Source organism: Saccoglossus kowalevskii, chromosome 18 (assembly GCF_978046115.1).
Source record: "Saccoglossus kowalevskii chromosome 18, keSacKowa6.1, whole genome shotgun sequence".
Lineage (NCBI taxonomy): Eukaryota > Metazoa > Hemichordata > Enteropneusta > Harrimaniidae > Saccoglossus > Saccoglossus kowalevskii.
Genome location: NC_140658.1, coordinates 15,628,745 through 15,648,108, shown reverse-complemented (window position 1 = coordinate 15,648,108; position 19,364 = coordinate 15,628,745). Strand labels below are relative to the sequence as shown.

At 38.4% G+C, this 19,364-nt stretch overlaps 1 protein-coding gene across 1 annotated transcript; it reads left to right on the top strand.

Annotated features, from left to right (window-relative positions):
* Positions 1-8,533: 8,533 nt before the first annotated feature.
* On the top strand, positions 8,534-18,710 carry LOC100367030 (calmodulin, striated muscle-like). The gene is made up of 2 exons (XM_002740324.3): positions 8,534-8,812; positions 18,456-18,710. Exons 1-2 carry the CDS (start codon positions 8,770-8,772, stop codon positions 18,677-18,679), a joined length of 267 nt encoding a protein of 88 aa, XP_002740370.1. The 5' UTR covers positions 8,534-8,769; the 3' UTR covers positions 18,680-18,710.
* Positions 18,711-19,364: the final 654 nt, after the last annotated feature.

The following is a 19,364-nucleotide window of genomic DNA, read 5'->3' as shown; positions in this document are numbered from 1 at the left end:
GGCGCAAACACAGGGCGGTTACCTGTCAACGTAAATGTACAAATATTAAATAAATCATGTTAAGTGCCGTAGGCCGTATTTGCTCTGCTAAAAATACAAACGCTGTTGGTTATAATCTAACTCCACGTGACTAGAGGCTGTATCATACGTTGGATAAACTGAAAGCAATCTAAGATTCAGGGTTACGTAATATTATTATTAATAATATTATACACCAGAGTGCATTGTATTATATTTAATTTAAAGGGATAAGTCCTGTCTGTCGATGATGGAATGTATATTACACGTGTTGCATACGTCACATGAGACCCATATAAAAAATGAAGCGTCTCGGAAACTCGATATTTTTTAAGGTTTGATATGGGTTGAAAGCGTTTTAACGAATCTTAGGGGGGATTATATATTAAACGTGATTAACAGTATTGTCAGTAATCAATACTTGCCCATAAATATACATGCCGCAAAAATAAACACCATTTTGTAGAATAAAGCTGAAAATCAAAGGCAAAAATAAGGATATACTGTTGATGATGTTGTTGTTGCTGTTGGTTCCAATCCAATCAATATATCTGATCTTTGAATTAAAATTTATTTATTTATTTATTTATTTATTTATTTATTTATTTATTTATTTATTTATTTATTTATTTATTTATTTATTTATTTATTTATTTATTTATTTATTTATTTATTTATTTATTTATTTATTTATTTATTTATTTATTTATTTATTTATTTATTTATTTATTTATTTATTTATTTATTTATTGTGCTATATACAAAGACAAACATTAACTAATAATTAATGTAATTAAATAATAGGAACTGAAATAATTCAACGCATTGCAATTTAAATGTAAAATGTGCTTTAAAAGTTAAATTTATATGGCGCCGCCAGTGTTATAAAATTGCACACCATCCACCTGACACGCCGGTAATGTCACGTGACTCATCTGCTCCTCAACATTTTATACATTTGTGAAAATTACAAATTTACATATTCAAACTTTGGATTATCGAGTTTGTTCGTAGCCAACTTAAAGCAAGGTAGACGTCATCTATACAACATGCACACTGGAATTTTCTGGATCAGCATATTAATACGAAGTTTGTTTTCCAAGAAAAAAGGAAACACGAGTGACAAACGTTTTTGTTGAAACAGAATGCGACGTCAGACAACCAGTGTTTCAGTGAACGCAAAAAAAAAAAAAAAAGAATGTGTACACCCCCCCCCCCCTCGACAGGAACTATATATGTTAGGTGGTCTGAGTGGTCTGAATGTTTGTACTTTATGGAAGAGTGTTCTTAGAAACAGACTGAATGTACTTCCGCCTTTCTATCCTGGTGACTCTGAGATTAAAAACATATATTTAAAGCGACAATAGCTGTAACTATCGATCAGTTTTCTTTGATTTTTTATTGTCATCAGTAGCAATGTTAAAGCGGGGGGTCGTAACCTACGCTTGCGTCATGTGCGTCATTGTTTACAAACAAGCGTCTAACCATGAGCCTTCACGTTCATTCCTGCGCGTGCGCAGGTGACGATCATCCCGCTTCAACGGCCGCCGCGAGAATGTTGTCATTGAAAGCATACCGACATTGTACATTATGCGAAATACCTAGGTCCTTCTTTTTAAAATAAACAGATAATATGATTATGTACACATGTTTGAATATTATTTGGTCTCATAAAGACGTTTTATATTAAGGTAGGAGCCTAGTCATAATTTTTGACAAAATTGGTCATAAATCGCATGACAATGTTTATTAGTTTATTATGTACAATCATGAAGATAATGTTCCATGGTACAATGAAATAGCATTATTTTGTGTGTTACAGTTATGCTTTTTGAGAAACGTGTCCCAATTTTTCTTATTTTTTTTATTTTTAGAACAATTCCACATAATGTTAAAGAAAAATTGCATTTTTTGACACTTTTTACAACCCAGATTTTTTTAATAATTCAGAACAACAAAAGGTACTCCATCATTAACAATATATGATTTTTTCAGCTTATGTCACGAGACTAGATTTTGAGATATTGCATAATATCTCTGCCGTAGGAACCTGTTGTAAAAGTGTCATAATAGTGTCAAAATGGCGACTTTCCACTAAAATACAACCATCCATTTCTCGAAAAAAAGGCTGGTGACCCCCAACTTTTTTTAGGTCAATATAATTATATTGCCTCGGAGTACAATTTATTGCGAAATGAATAAATTCTGGGTTTTTTAATTTATGAGTAGGCTTAAATATATATAGCCGGTTCGGTGTTTCACGAATCTAGACTATAGATGGCGCTAACTATCGAAACCTAGGATTACCGCCGTACAAGTGAACAACTTACGGCGGGTGCCCTGACGAAATGCAAATACGTTGTTATCTTGAGAGGTTATGCCTCCCCTGACAGCCTAGTCACTGATCATTTTATGTGTCATCTCCCACATAGTGTGCGTCGATGGTCATCATTTCTACACGGTGTACACCACGTGACAACTCGACCCTTATTCAAAAGTTTTTTCACATCACATTTGTGTTGATATTGTGTACGATCACTTTGCCCATGCATTGTCTCTAAAATAATATTTCGGTAAGATTTGGCTATCTTTACGTTTAAACAAAAAAATGTCCAAAATCTTGTGTTAAAATTGTTACTATTACCCGCGGCTACTAAAGACAAAGTCCCAATTAATGTTAAAATTTCTTTGGTCCGGATACTAGTATATTTGAGCGCGAGACGGAGATTTTATGATCTCGTGTTGCTTATAGTAATAATGGGACTTACTTGATTGTCATATTGTTGTTTCTTATCTTTGCCGGTTTATTTCTTGTTTAATGTCCGATAAAACCACAGTAAACATCATGTGGCCAATTTGAGCTTCTCTTATTTTTCTTTTCTTTTCAACAACTGAAAGTAATGTTTTATGTGAAAATGTGCTCAGGTTGCAAAGTTTAAAAAGTGTGAAATGTGATGACCCGTATCTGTAAAACATCACGTGGTAAAAGATTTGGGATGAAACGTACAAACTATTTTTTTATTGTTTGTTATCTTTTTACTCGGTTTCAGTTCACATTTAGAGACTATAATATGATGTGCAGCGTTTTGCTCATATCGGGCGTTGGTGGCGACCTTGTAACATACGGAATACATGCAGTTCTGATTGTGAATTCCCGCGACGCGTCTGTCTCCTAGTTTAAAGCGGGGGAAGTCGTTACCTGCGCATGCGTCAGATGGCCATAGCGTGTAATTGTTTACAAACTAGCATCTACCCACGAGCCTTTGCGTTTTTAGCGTGTATTGTGGGACTCAATATTTAAGTATTTCAGCATATTTATCCAAAGTGTACAGTGCGTATTGTAATACCCTACTTATTATGGGGGTATATGGTGAGCAAAATCTTCTGATCAGAATTAGGGACGGCGTAAAAACACCAATGCGGATAAAAAACTTAATTCCTTTAGTTTTTCTTCAAATCCTCCCCCCCCCACACTGAAACTTAATTGATAAATATTGGTCATGGCGTCAGACTATATTCACCATTAAATACAAATGGATAATCGGACAGTAGTATGGCAGTTGGTTATCGGGTGGGTGTAAAAAGACTTTACAAATGCACCTCATTTGACACACATATTTACACTCGGACCAAACCATTTCCTCGTCTTGGATGTTTTTTTTCTTCATTTTCTGTTATTTCTGTTCATGAGTGGATAGAATAAAAATGAACTACAAATTTGTTTTACTTCATTAAAAAATAAAATTGTTTTTGTAGGATAGAAACTTTTTGAGGTCAACCCCCAACCCCCACTCCCAAACTAAAGCAAATAAGTTTTTTATCTGACATCGAACTTTTGACGTCGTCCCTCAGGGAGATCATATTTTTGTATGGTATTTTGCGCACCATATCATTAGGGAATCTCCGTTCTTAATGGAGGGAAAAAAATTTCTCGAAACAGATAAGGGCCTACACTTTTGAACTAAATGGGGTTGGGTAGAAGAGTCACCCGGCATTTATTGATTTTATATTAAAAAATCATTGGGTTTTTTGAAACGTATTGAATTACATGACATATCGCTATATTAAAGTTGAAAAAAGTGTAACAAAAAGCTTCTTGTTGATTTAATTAATTATTTTTTATTCAAAGCATATCATGAATTATTAATTTATGGAAATCATGTCATGCATTATAATTGATGCAGATTGTGTAATTAATTATTATTTTTTTCAGAACAAAACAACAATATTACGTGAAAAAATTCCCCCCATCTAATTCACTGAACTGGTTCACTTTTAATCTGTTTCAGGGGGAATTTTGGCATCGTTTACGCCAAATTCTTATCCGATTTTGGTGAGCAAAGTTTGGTGATTTACAAAATTTGGTCATCACATATCTAACCCTGGGATGTATGTCGCCAAGGTAATTTATGCGTGTGACGGCGGGCAGGAGATTACTTTCCAAATGTCTGTATGTTATGTCCAAATCCTAAGAAAAAAAAAAGGATGAACCAAATATAGCATTTACAAAATATGCCATACTCTGTAACCTCAAATAAAGGAAATTGTATGATCGGAGCAGAAAATAAAGTACTGCAATATATTTTCAACTCTAACTTACTGAATCAATGGCAACCAATGCAGGAGAGGGAGAGGCGTAGTGTTACATCCGCCAAAGCATTCACCATACACATACATAAATGAAAACGAATATCGAATGGTCAAAACAAATGGTCGAATAATACACGATTTAATTTTGAAGTTCAATCTTAATGTCATGCTTTAATAACTCTGGCAGCGAATATGTCCAGTTGCACATGATTGGATTACAGTGTACATTACATGGTTTCTTTTGAAAGTCACGGGAGACTTTGGATTAGTTTTCTCAGGGAACACGAGTACGTCAACAACAGGTGTGAAAATCGGAGCTTGACCTCATTCTAGTAAAAAACAAGTGAAATCTTAGATACCCACTCGTTAATGATATTTTGCTGAGGTCGATGGCTACTCGACTGATTCATTTACAGTAAATGCGAACTTCATAGTAGTTACTGTACTATTTTAAAACTTGCTATAAAGACGCCCTCTAGCGACAAAAAATGCAAAATCAAAATATCAACAGACGATACTGCCCCTCATTACTACAATGAATCAAATCATTACATATGACCGAAAGAGTGCTTTTAATTTGTGATAAATCCTAATCAAGGGTATATCGGAGCGCAATTAACAAAAATAATACAAAATACTCAAAACTATGTGTTCTTTATTTCAAATTAAAGCTTAGTGTAGCACGACATATGGGTATGCTGCGGGGACATTGTTGTATCAGTAGCTCGCACAAGAACACCGCTTTGTACTGCCAATAGCTGGTCCGTTACAACGAACTTGAACTCGGCCCAAGAAAGTGGGAGACTTTGCCGAAAAGAATATTTATACCGGAACTGTCGGCACTAAGGATTATGGGAGGAGCGGGATGGTGTCCTCAATTCATCCATACCTCATCGTCCGCCTGCACGGTGTTGTTCCGTTCGGACATTCCTCCCTCTACAACACCGTGCGGTAATACCATTCATAACCGTGTATGTCACGTGGTTGCGCGATAGAAAGTTTACCGACCAATAGAATGCTTTGTTACAAACAAAGACTGCCAGAAAGCGCTCGGAGATCTGCATTTCTGATGTTTTCGGCTTCATTACTGCCGATATGTGTTGCAGTGATATCACGAGCTTTGGGGTATAACACCTACTCTTCTATAGTAGTCAACAGTGGTGACAACACTATTACCACTATTATTAAGTAAAGCTTGAATAGCTTTGGTCTGAATATCAGTGAGTTGCATGATGTATGGATATTGTCGCTGTATCGCCTCGACATCCAAGCCAACACAGCTTTAGCTGTGCTCAGCGACATTTATTCTCGGGTCAGGCATTTTCACCGCCTGGTAACCATCATAGCATGGTGAAACAAAGGCCAATAAATTCTCAGAAAACGGTATTTTGGGATGGTTGTTGTCATCCCTGCATATGCAACATATTAAATTTGGTTGGATTTCTTCAAAGTTAAGTTTGTGCTGTTTTCTCGATTTTAGCTATTTTCACCGGCTTTTTGATCAGTGCACAGCAGCTCGCGCAGAGTCCATAGAAATACATGGTAGAGTGGTTCGCGTCTTAAATAGCAACGCGGAGTGTTTAGTGACTTAGCTCCGCCTCGAAGATTTTGATAGCTTGGCCAAGCGCGTTGAAGAAAGAAGTTATATGATTGGCTGTTGTTAAACTGATTCTAAACTGTGAGGGCATTGTCACATACACATAGTCCTAATGAAATACTTCAAGGTGATAATGGAGTGCTTCGCCGGAACATTCACCTTGAAAATTCAAGATGTCCATACCTTGGCCTACTCGATGCACGCTAACAAGAGCGAGCATTGACTTCCGTTAACCGTGTGACGTCACAACTATCATATTTTTTATATGGGAACGCACAGCCGGGCTGGGGGAAATGATAAATTGTGACGTAAGCAACTGCTGTACACACAACTCTTGACGCACAGCGTCATAAACGAAAATTAATATCAATCAAATATCGGTTTAATATAGTATGTTTATATGATCGTGCAGTGATGAATGTGTTGTGTGACGTCATCGACGCGATCTCTTGAACAAATTACCGTTTTTTTCTGACTACAATATACGCGGAATATAAATAAGCATAAACAACGGTATTCGTTGCAATGTAGCTCAGTATGAAATTGTCGCCGAAAAAGCAGTCACACGCCAGCTGCTGGTTATTGATATGTGTGCAGCTGTTAAAATGGCGTGTCGGGACATCGTCAGTTGTCTTGTCGTTATTTAAATAATAACACATGCTTGTGAGGGTAATATCACGATTTGTTGCCTGCCCAAGGGATGGTGGTCATGACTATGATATTGATGATGCCAGAGCCGAAGGCGAGTATCGGGCAGGGCAGAATCGTTGCGCAGTGGTTTCAGTGACGTCATCCATGTGATATACCGATGTAATATGAATATTGAATGAATATTTCAATACTTTCTTTGTTATTTTCTAGTAGCTACAATTCTTAATCAAAAACTTTCTAAAATATATAGAGAAATGTTTATTTTTTTTTATTTTTGTGTGAGCTATTGAAATACGCATTCAGTTTGAATTCATGGTACGTACCTCGAATTTAAAGCGCACGCGCTTTTGCGTATTTTATTATGTCACCAACAAATACGTTATAGCGTGTCAGTCGTATGAACCTTTTTTAGCACGATAAATCAACACACTGGCAATTATGTACACTTATACAAGGTCCAACAAAAACACTAAATAATAAAAAAAAATCCGAACAATAAGTTCAAGTAATTTGACGGGTGAGCATGCGCAATAAATACAAGATTGTATCATTTGGTACTAGTTGGAGACAAGGTGCGGGTGGGTCAGCTGCAAGGAATTATTGTGGAATGCAACGCACAATATGCATTGATGATTTGGTTTGTTTGTGTTCTACTTAATTTACCATAAAAAAAACAAACATTCCAGCTTGAACATCAACAAACAATATCTGCCGAAATGTGGGAATGTCGTCACCCGGTCATGAATGTGTTTCCGTTCTTGTTCAGTCGAATAGAAGATAGATAAGAAATTTGTGTTAATGGTGAATAAATAACCGTGAGTTATCCAACGTGTCACTTGAATTGTTTTGATTCTGGCATAATTTACATATTCTTTGAGTCCGTTGTAGGAATATTTTACATCGCAATGTTCCATTTCACTGGCGGGCTGAAAATTAAAAAAAAACGAAGCGCTCACAGAGGGCGCTGTGTTCATAAGTCATATGCAACGTTTCGTTTAGAACCGAAGCAAGACTGTCATTGCGCCCCTGGTGCTGCCAACCTTGTGTAGTTTTGCGGTAATCGGTACATAGTGTACAGTGACCGTTAAGAGCTCATATCACGGGCGGTTGGCAACGGGGTCGTTGACGAATCGGAATTCGATGATAAGCTACGGACACAAGGGAGGTTGTAATTAATACATGTACTAGGCAATAGCCCAGTGATGTGCGATTTGGAAATAACTAGTAGTGGGGTGACGCGTTTTTTTTTAACGGTTCAGTTGACGCATATGCAGTGGGTCAAACACAACGTAATTGCCTACAAGTGTCAAAATCAATTATAATCGCGTTCAAGCTAAGTAACACGGTACAGAGTCTTTTTTTCTCGTTAACAGTGCCTATAATTATTTGTTTCTGTGTGTATTCACCCTTAAACGATGTACTTTCTCAGGCTTATGAAGGTTCCTGAGTTGACTGGCCTCTCCCGGTCTTCAAATTACTTTCTATTTAACTCACGTAATTAGCTTCGATGCCAATTACTAATTAATCGTTAGGTCCGCCACCTTTCTTTCGCGCCTCGATAACGCGTAATCGGGCGTGTGATGTGAATCTGCTGACGTCACGACGAATCATAAACGATCCCAATGAAGGCGGCCCTCTAATAAGTCAAAGGTCAACTACACTGTCAGTGAGTGAGCCCGCGGAGTAAGTAGCGATCCGTTTAGCGCGGGTGGACACTACAAGGCGTGTTGTTTTTAAAGAGCGCGCCGTATGGAAACAATTATTGTGCGGAACACGTGAGAAAAAAAACAACCCACTCGGCTGACATAATAGCAACAGTGGCCAGTGATCCGCCAGTGAGAACGGTGAACCAGCAACAGGGATTGTAGCAGCAGCTCAGGCCAGTATCGAGGAGAAATTACACGGACTTGAATATGGGCTGTGTGGAATCAAGCAACGATGACGATTGGGTGCCCGGTGAGTTTTAATTAAATGTCTGTCACTAACATATTGACTAGTATTCTACGAAACAAAACCGCAGCGCCGAGCTTACAACACTAATTACGTTTTTTTAAAAACCGAGGCAGGGTCACGACAAATCGGATTGGCATCCCGGACATGCACTCCTTGTATATTTGTCTTTTAACCATATGCGACTAGTATTTCACATCGAAGATGAAGCTATTACGCTCACTGACAGCGGTTCTGCTTTTAATGCACTATTAATCATTTTGCTTTTTAGCTTGTAAATGCACAGGCGTATTTGAGTTGACAAGTGCGTAAGTACCTATCGCGTGAATCGCCGTGCCGCAAGTCCATAGCCGTGTCATTTATTGTGGTGACGAGCGTGACTGTTGCTAGCTTTCACCTGAGGCTGTTTACATCGATCGTTTGTTACGTGCGTTCTCTGCCGTCTATAGCAAAACATTGGCAATAAATCCCATTGTAGCTCGTCGGATCAATACGTCAGTTGTCCAATTGTTCGCATGTCACTGGATGCCGGTGTTTTTGTAGCGTCTAATGCTAATGCTCCCGGATGACAATTGTGGTCGGTGATTTATGTCGGATTTGTTGGGAAGGGATACTTTTGCCAGGGAATTTGTTTGCAGGGTATAACAAGTCATTGAGAACAAATCCGCGACCAGTGTTAGGCTATAATACGAGTTGTTTAAATACATGTTTAAAGTTGTTTAGATCTTCTTGGCTGTTAGGGTAATTCTACCCTTTACTGGTACGCATGTGAACGCCATCGGAATTTGTTGAACGTGTCAGCTGAATACTTCACAATGATATTGCCAGATTAGCAGCGAATTTAAATTAAAACACAGGTCAACTGGAGTGTATACACACGGACAAACACGCATCCGTTTTTTTTTTTCTTCTTCAAACCTATAAAGTTCGATCTTAGCGCGGCGTGCTACAGTGGATGCCCGGGCCGCTTTCGACGATGTCACAGCCAGAGAAATGTTTCCACATTGTTGTATATTATGAATGGCATGCCGATCCTCCAGTTCAGTGTTACTGAACCGTTTGTTTAGAGTTTCACTATTAAACGTTGCTAAGCTCGGCACGAAGTGGGTTGAAACATGGCCCTTAGCCGCCGTGGGACAACAAAACTCGATTATGTTATTGTTATTCGCGTTATAATTATCCGTTATACGCGCACCACCCATGGATCGTCGATGAGAAATCAAAGCCAACACTAACAAGTGAACACTGTTTTTGTTACCGCTATGCCAACTATTATTCGACAAAGGCGACTGACAAATAACTAGCAAGTTCAATGCAAATGATGGAAAGCGTTTAAAACGCCTATGTACCAAAATCCGAAATACATTATTGTCCTGAACAACAAGGCGATGACAAGACCCTGTCGCAGTGACTTGTGGTTTGACATATTCTTTGCAAATCAACCACATGCAGTGTATTTGTCATTTTCTTCGGCGTGATAAAAAGTTACCAGTATGGGTGCGGGTACAAGTAGTTATTTTGGTCATTCCCCGCAAATTATCGATGACGTATGTGTTCTAGATAGGTAACAGCAGGCGAGGCAGAGAAGGTTTCCCCGTTCAGTTGTACGACGGTGGTGTTATATTAAAGGGGAACCAAATAGAGCCTATTTTGGTGTTTGTATTTATCAAGTTATGTATATTGATTATAAATTTGAAAAAAAATAAAATAAAAAAATGATTATCTTCAGAGTTATGATGATTTAAATATGAGAAACCATATACCTGCGAAGAACTTCCGTTTGCGCCATCTTGCCATAAAAAAACGCCCTAATGAGGTATAAACAGGTAAGGTAACAAAGCATGATGACGAAATAGTATCTGATTAAATATAAGCAACTTAGGGAGCCATAGTTGGCTGGACTGGTGAATTGACTTCTAGTCTAGGTTGTTTCGACTTTTACGTTAATGTTATTTACAAGCGTATCAACATACAATGATGGACGCATGGTTACGTGTTAACACGTAATTGTACATCTGTATGCATAAGGGTGGGCAATGTTACTTACGGTGTCATGCACAGAATCATGTACGATGACACGAAAATTAATAGTTGCACGCTTGTGCATGTTCCCGCCAAACCACAACAAACTGCGGTGGTCGTCGTCGTCACGGTGCAGACCGCGCTCGTGTGAACAAGCAATGTAATTTACACACGTTGTAAACATGCATGGGACCCACATAGGAAACCAACGATCACCGCCATTTTAATTATTCTCCACATGGCGGAGAAAACTGAGAACAAAAGTAACATCGTACGGCACAAACACAAATTATTTAGCACACGATTGTGCGTTTTCCCGCCAAACCACAACAGACAGAAAGTGCCGTTCTGTTAAATTATTCAACGAATGTTGTAGTGTAGATAGAACCACAGTGTCGCTATTAATTACACAACAAATTATCCGAATTATTCAATTCCTAGTAATAAAAAAATCACCCATCCTGTTCCGGGAATGTCTACGTATTCCAAAGACTGCTGTTTTCCGTCTGACCGCCTGTCTCCGTGTTGACATTATCCTGGCGAGAGAAAATTACAGTAAGGAGATATGTTCATTTCCTGTATGGTCCTTAGTTTTAGACATATTTCCCTGGGGGTGTATCTACATAGCCGCGTCTATTATATGTGCACACCTCGTGTCCAACATCGTCACGCCGATTTAACAAAATTGGGTCACGTGCGAGTCATTAATACTGTATAATGACTTGAGGTGACATTATAGTTGAGAACTGATGAATATCTGTGATATTCGCAATTATGTTTGCTCATTTGCCTGTTGTTGTTTCTAGTGAATCATAAAAAAGGGGGTTAGTCGTCTGACTCTTCAAGCCCGGAATCTCACTTAGGGTTTGACGTAAACAATACTAGTCTCAACAAAGAAAATGGAAATCGACGGTTTGGTTCTACATCGATTTGAGAGATAAAGACGTGAGTGAAAGCGCCCATTCTGAAAAACAAGATATATTGACCGCGACGTAACCATGGTTTCGCCGCCTCCTTACATAGAAAAGGGACGCTATCAAACGAAAAGTACCATGAACGGTTTTGATTGAGTTAACAGACGTCAGTTCACGAGCTTCATGTCACATAATTATCAAGTGAACGTTTTTGGCATCAATGATGTTTCACGAATCTCAAATATTATAATAGCGAAAAACAGATGCCATCGGAAATTTCGCTCTCGGGCAAACTTCACTAACTGAATGTGAGTTGCCTTTGACGTCTTCCATGGATATTCAAATTGCAACTTCCCAATCCACGACTTTTGCCTGAGTATTTATTTTGCAACGCGTTATGCCCGGCCCAAAGATGTTAGACCTCAGCTGCAAACCCTCGCAGAGATTCGCGCACACGTTTTTTTTCTCAGATGACTAAACATACTTCTGAAGGAAAACATGATCCACCCTAAGCTTATTTTTCACCCAACTATGACGTTTATCTCACTTTGGAGTGTAGAACATCATGCACAGCAGTCGTTTCGTCGTGTTCAATATTGAATCTCATGCCGACGTTAAAGCAGGAGAGTCGTCACTTGCGCATGCGTCAGATGGCCATAGCTTGTCATTGTTTACAAACAAGCGCCTGCCCATGCAGTGAGCCTTTGCATTTGTAGCGTGTGTTGTTATCGTCGCTTGGGACTCAACTCCCGCGCGTGCGCAGGTGACGACCCTCCCGCTTTAACAACCTTAGTTGAATAAGATATCTATTTAAACGACGATTAGAATGCGCCAGCGCGCTTTGTGAAAGTTGCGTAGTGTTAATTATCTCAACTCGATCAATACTGTAGAAAAATAACATTAGAAATACTTGATATTATGCTGAGCGAAAGGTTTCAATGGTAGCCAGCCATTTTGAATTCAAAATTAGTCAAAATACATACAACTGAGACTTTGGATTTCTTTGGATTTACAAATAGTAAGTCATAAAGAATACCTTCGTAGATTTGCTGGAAATTCCTGTTCTAAAAGTGTGTGTGTTCATGTATTCTTAAATAAACGTTGACGCCATTTGCTACTTGGAAAGCCATGCTGTATCATTCTCTTTAATTTGGCATTATATACACGTTCTGAAACTGTATGCACTATTTTTTTTCATTTCTGTGGTGAATATATAAATATGAACACAATATTGCAAAGTGTGTGACTCGGGCTCTGCCCTCGAAACGCGATATACCGGACGCGTAATTGAATCGAGAACATGGCAAACAAACACTTCAGTTTGACAGACCCTGCCAGGGGTCATGTCGATGTCCTATATGGAATACGAGTCTTTCAGATCAATCTCAATTTTCAACTGTTTGCATTTAAAATGTGCAATTTGCTCTTACTTCACCTACGTTATTTGGTACTCCACATCGCGGGCATTGTTCGCCTCAATGCCCAATTTTCTTTGATTCTCCGCCCTATCATTTAGTAGGACTTTCAAAAGAACTATGTTTTGAAGGATTGAATTACACGTCAGGATTTGGGCGGGGCTTGTTTTTAGATCACCATTGTTGCTAAAAGCTGTGTAATCTAGCAGTGAAGGGGATAAAAAAAAACATGTTGCGACAAATTACCCATTTGTGCTTGAAATTGCGTGCTAGCATATTGTAATACAAGCATCCATGGTCGTCAGTCACGGAAGGTTTACATAGTGTCCAAGTGGTGGAAATGCGACAATATTCCCGTTTATTTCGCAATATCTAAACTGTCTTTTAATCTTAATATATTCAATGTTTTACTGAAAACAGAAACGTCTATGTGGTAGTTTGGTCTGACGCTTTCGAAATCTTACAATATGTGTATTCATATATCTGCTGAATACACTTACCACCTTCGAGCAATTTCGTCGCCAACTCAAATAGCAAAAATGAAACGTGTACTAGTATGAAGTACATACGGATATAGTATAAAACGTACACATAATCATGTTACATTTCATGTTGTCACGTGCTGTCCATGATTGGTGTCAACCATGCCAGATTTCACTTACACGTGCACGGTCACGTGTCGCACAGAACGATAAATAATACCAGGACTTGGTAGGGGCTTGTCTGTCGTCTCTTATTTCACTTTCCTCATGATTAATAGGACAATTAAGTTTACCAATTCATAATGAGCGGATAAAATCGCGCCTGTTATAGAGATAAAATATAAGAAATCACTATCATGACAAATCCAAATTCCCATGATCGTAATCCGCCGAATCCCTAAATACTTCAACTTGAATGTCGAGTATTACTACAACCCCAAAACAACCGACAGCGGTCTGTATGGAAATAACAGGCGCCCTTTAATATGGAACAGAGTTCAATTCTTTAGAGAACTAACACGTGTTTTATTCAGAAGCAATGACAGCTGCGTCGACATACTTCAGCTAATCTGCTTCGCATGATATGGGTTACGCTATTACTTGAAGTTTTTTAAACCTTCAAAATATGTTCATATTTTATTCCATTGTGCTCTTTTATTTTATTTCGTCCCGATGTATTTAAGGGCATTTGTGAGTCTACCATGTTTCCCGCAGATATGTTACTCACAAATATCACTCTTGCATTCGAGTTCCATGGATGGCTTTCCCTGATTTCAATTATTGCTTCGAATCCTCCCCGCCTTACATGCAAATGTCCGCCAAGTCTCGTTAAACGTGAGACTTGGTTTTATCTCTCATATAGTGTTTCATTATCTGTGATCAGCGCGTTCAACGTTCACTTGGCACATACAATCCAAGTATTTGGAACAGCAGACGTCGGAACGGAAGAGAATGAAACAGGGATTTGACGGTTTAAACAAAGTCTCGAGCCTTCTCGTTTACAGCGAGTTATCGCCGGCCATTTATTAGATTGGTTGTTTTCCATTGTATCTACTTCTACACATAAAGCGGTTGTCTGACGTTGACATTTAACTTGGTGCCTGAGTATATCTACCTTGGACGTTCTCTTTTCCGGGTCTTCCGATGTTCTACCCTTCAGTGCGAGTCATTCCGAACGTAGAGTCACGCCTCATGTTCAGCTACGATTGTGACAAGTAATTGTTTGTCTCTAGCATGCGACCCATAGCGTGTGATTCCATGATTAATTAAAGGCAATACACTCGTTTCATGAATATGTCATGACATAGGACCACTTAGCTTAGCTTAAATGTTTCCCCATCTCGCCCGGTGACAGGAGGCCACCATTTTGTTCCAAAACTTCGTATTTCACACCTCAGCTCACACCCGTTTTATTTTCACCAACAAATCACGAACGATTATTGTTTCTGATTCTACAGCTGTTTGCCTGTTACCCGACAGACGTTGCTTCTAGGCAATGTATAAATACTAGGTATAGGAACGAAGCTGTAAAGACACGGCAAACTGGTTGTTGAACAACGTAGTTGATCAATTTTTTTTACCTCGCGAGTTCGTGGTGCATTATGGGCAGTGAGCAATTATATATCTCGGCCGTGACTAAGATTGAACGCACGATAGTAATAACTGGGCTCCACATCACATCACGTACATGATATGTTATATTCAAACGTAAATGCGACCGACGTGCAATCAATGAGGGAATGTTATTGCATTCTTTAGTACCAACTTCCCACTTGGTGTATCGACTTCGAGTCAATCTAGGAGTCGCCAAGATTCGCATTATAGCTAATTTATTTTCGCATAGTGAGAGTTGTTTCAACAAAATGGGTGAATCAGAAACAGTGAAACGTTAGATGAAATTTGAGAAACAGGGGGGGGGAATCCCTATCGCGCAGAATGATAAAAAGAGTTCAAACTTTCTAAAGATGATTGGAATTTTATAGACATCTACTGGGTTCACTGTACGGACAAATTAACCCTGAATTTAAGAATAATTGCAAAATCCTGCAAGTCAGCAAAATTATGCTCTCCAAGTGAGATAAGGAATTGTCGTCGTAAACGTTGAGATAAGTTTCCCCTTAAGATTAAAAGTTGACCATTTAAAATCCAGGAGAATTTTTTTCACGTACACATGTAGTCCGGAACTCTTTTTTCTCAATATACCTTGAGGTAATGTCCAGACATGGTAGTATTGGAGCCATGACCGTGCATATTAAAAAGCTAATTTGCATAATCCAGCGTATGTAAACAAAATCTTCTAACCTCTAATGCCATTGCTCCTTCACTGACTGTAGGGAATTTTTATTTTCTAGATATAATAATTGCCTATACTCTACATATGCAGAGGAGCTTTGGAGAGTTGAACTTTGATTTATTTGGGTTGTTTCAGGTTTGCTATAGTGTTTTCCGAATAGAAAAATATGAAAACGTCGTGGTAAGTTGTGGGTGGCACACGATTAATTTGTTCAATTTACCTAAACGAACGACGTAAGCGTCCTATTCGCTTGATACTCAGGCATACGATTTCAGACTTCAAAATAGTCATACATCGAAGGAAAAACAAGTTAATATAGAATTCCACGCTTTGGGTGCTTTACATAATGCACAGATTAGTTACTCTGCAGTCAACTAGAATATTCCAATTTTAATTGTTCCAGCGCAAGTTTATTATTTGTTTATGTTTTAAGTCTAACTTACAGTATTCTACTAGTAATTATAGAGACCTATGCAATCGTTTTAAACTGTCATTACATAATAGGAGTACCCTATTACATTTTAACTGAAATCAGAAACTTGATTATTTGGCAATATATGTTCCAAAGCTTCTATTAGACATTTACGGATCTTTATAGAGTTCATCGTAGTCGCATCGACTTAAGGAAGTTCCCCCCTATGTCAAGATAATAATAATTCTACATGTTTCCGATACATATGAAAGGCTTAACTTTAATTTTAACCCCCCCCCCCCCGTTGTAAAATGTAGTGTCCTGTAATTGTTGTGGTCTGTATTGTATTCGTTTAGATCTGTAAATTGGCCTTCATGTCCGTTGGTTACCCCATGGAAGGTACCCGAAACTAACTAAATAAATAAATAAAATAATCCTACACGGAACTAAGGTGTCAACTTGAATTTCTAGGTCACGTGTGGACAACTCCCGACCGCAATATGACAAATCATAAACCAATTATGGCCAATACTAATACTCCTATATCAATTGTATCATATACTAATGCAAACGTGTTCAATTATTCACCACTCATGTCCATTATATTTTGCCACATTTTCCCAAATTACAATCAACGTATCACTGTTTACGTGTTTTTTATTGTTTTCAAAGTTGTCCCCTCCGGTTAGCCCCCCTTCACTGTTGAGTAAACATACTTGGCTCTAATATTTACCCGTGAGTTCAACCATGGAACTATAATGGTTCAACATACTTCATGAGAAACACATACAGTGTAAATGAATCGTAAATAGCGAGATTGGCATTATTCGGGTCGATTCACGGTGTTCGAAAATAACGCCGAGATGATGATCTCTGTGTTTCTATGGGTCAAACGCGCCATCATATAGAATACATAAATGGAAGATGCCTCCCGCCTAAATTGTGCCAAACACATATAGTTCGTGTCCAAAGTTTATCATACTAAATTGTCATTTTTGTGTTTGTCGTCTTCGTATGTGCACATTTCGCTTGTGCCATATGCTTGACATCCACGTGGCAGTCGATAGGACTGGAATTTCTACTGTTTATAATAACTGCACATAAAACATACTTGTGTTTTATAGGGTCTTTCTGTTGTAGTTAAACATCCTTGCTCAACCGCCGTTTCTTTGGATGAATGATGTAAACTAATCATGTGAAATAAACGATACCATATGTTGAGTGATTTTGACATTGTCAATATTCTACTTTCAAGTTCAAATATTTTCTTAACTTGACACTGACGTTGAACTTGAAAACACATAAAGTCAATGTGTTCGCGATCTGCTGAACGTTTCTCATCGCGTTGGAATTCAGAGCGTGATTCTGACATTGTCAATACTGTACTTTCAAGTTCAAAGCCTTTCTTAATTTGACACTGAATTTGAACTTAAAGTACAGAAAGTCAATGTGTTCGCCATCTACTGAACGTTTCTCATCGCGTTGGAATTCAGAGATCTCGCGTGAACCTTCTGCGCATTACGGCTGTTGGGTGGTAGAAAAACTGTTTGCAAAATGTTTTTTAATCTTCACTTAGTGTTTATGTTGTAGTTTTATTTACAATGAGCGTGATATTTTTCTTGGCCTTAAGATTCAGACATGCAGAATATGTTTTCTTCTGTAATTGATCGCTGCAGACTGTCCATATTTTTTCTGTGCAAACTTCTGCCATCCGCACCCCGGAGTATCAAATAGTCTGCCTCTTAGGAAACAATCTCAGACGACTCCACTATATCGTTCCGAATAATTCATGCGTTCAAAATGATTTGCAATCAATTGAAAATCGTTCATCTGAAAAAGAGCTAAGTCTGACTTTCATTTCTGGCGCCCTGCTGTGATCCACGGTGTCTTTATATTCCCTGAAGCAACATTGACTTGTTACATTTCAACGCCAGCTGAGTGCAGACGACCAATTAGTTCCAGTACTTCTGTTGCTACTTTGATTTCTTATTTCAGGCGATATTTTTGATGTGAAGTTTCGGTAAATAATAACATTTCTTAGCAAAAAGATCGAAATAAAAAGTTTTTTAAAAAGTGTTATACTAATTTCTTGTTTTGTTTTTTGTTCATAGATCTTTCGCCGCAAGAGGAAAAAGAGATATTAGCTGCATTTCGGATGATTGATACGGATAATAGCGGATACATAACGTTTGATGAACTTAAAGTTGCCATGAAAGACTGCACTAAAGCTGACTATACCGAAGAACGCGTGGCGCGAATGATGCGAGTCGCTGACAAAAATCGTGATGGGCGTATCAATTATTCAGAATATGTGAAAATGTTAAAGGGCTATTGACACTATTTATTTAAACTTGTTTTCTAGTGTCGTCTGCGCCTGGTCATTCCAATCACTCTGTTTTTCTACTTTAATTTTATTTTCCCGCAATTTGTGGATTGCAGACGAGAATTTGTATTCGTTCTTGGCATGTTTTCGAATCGGGGGCTATATATGTAACAGCTGAATTAATCCATTTCGTTTCAAGCAGATGACAACGTAATGATGGAATTTATCACGAGCGATTACCATAACCGCCCGGATCGTGCGAAAAATGCTATTATGGGGCCGGAAAATATCTTTTTACCGGGCTGTCGTGCACTAATTTTTTTTCGACAGTGACAATGTCGGTTTCGTCACGATGTTGGATATAATATTGATGCTACGTCTCCATGATGAACTTTGACACGGTGTCAACGATACACGTGCGTCGAGGTTTCACTGATCAATATTCTAACAGAATACGACAGATGATTTCATCGCACGCCTTTGACACCTGCCTTCCATCTATAAAAAAAAAAATACCGATCGTCAACGTCGTGTAAACATAACAGTGCGAATAAGTGTCACGTGTTAATTAATTTTAGTTGCCGATACATTCTTCTTTGATTTCCTGGGAGTTGAAGGATACAAAATGCTATATTTAGAGCCCGCCGAGAGTTTTATGATAAGCTTGTGTTGAGCGTAAATACACGAGCGGCATATG

What these genes read in the sequence shown, in the direction of transcription:
- LOC100367030 (XM_002740324.3), top strand. Translation starts at nt 8,770, where the DNA reads ATGGGCTGTGTGGAATCAAGCAACGATGACGATTGGGTGCCCG. An exon ending in CGATGACGATTGGGTGCCCG is followed by an intron (nt 8,813 to 18,455) that starts GTGAGTTTTAAT and finishes TTTTGTTCATAG; the next exon opens with ATCTTTCGCCGCAAGAGGAA.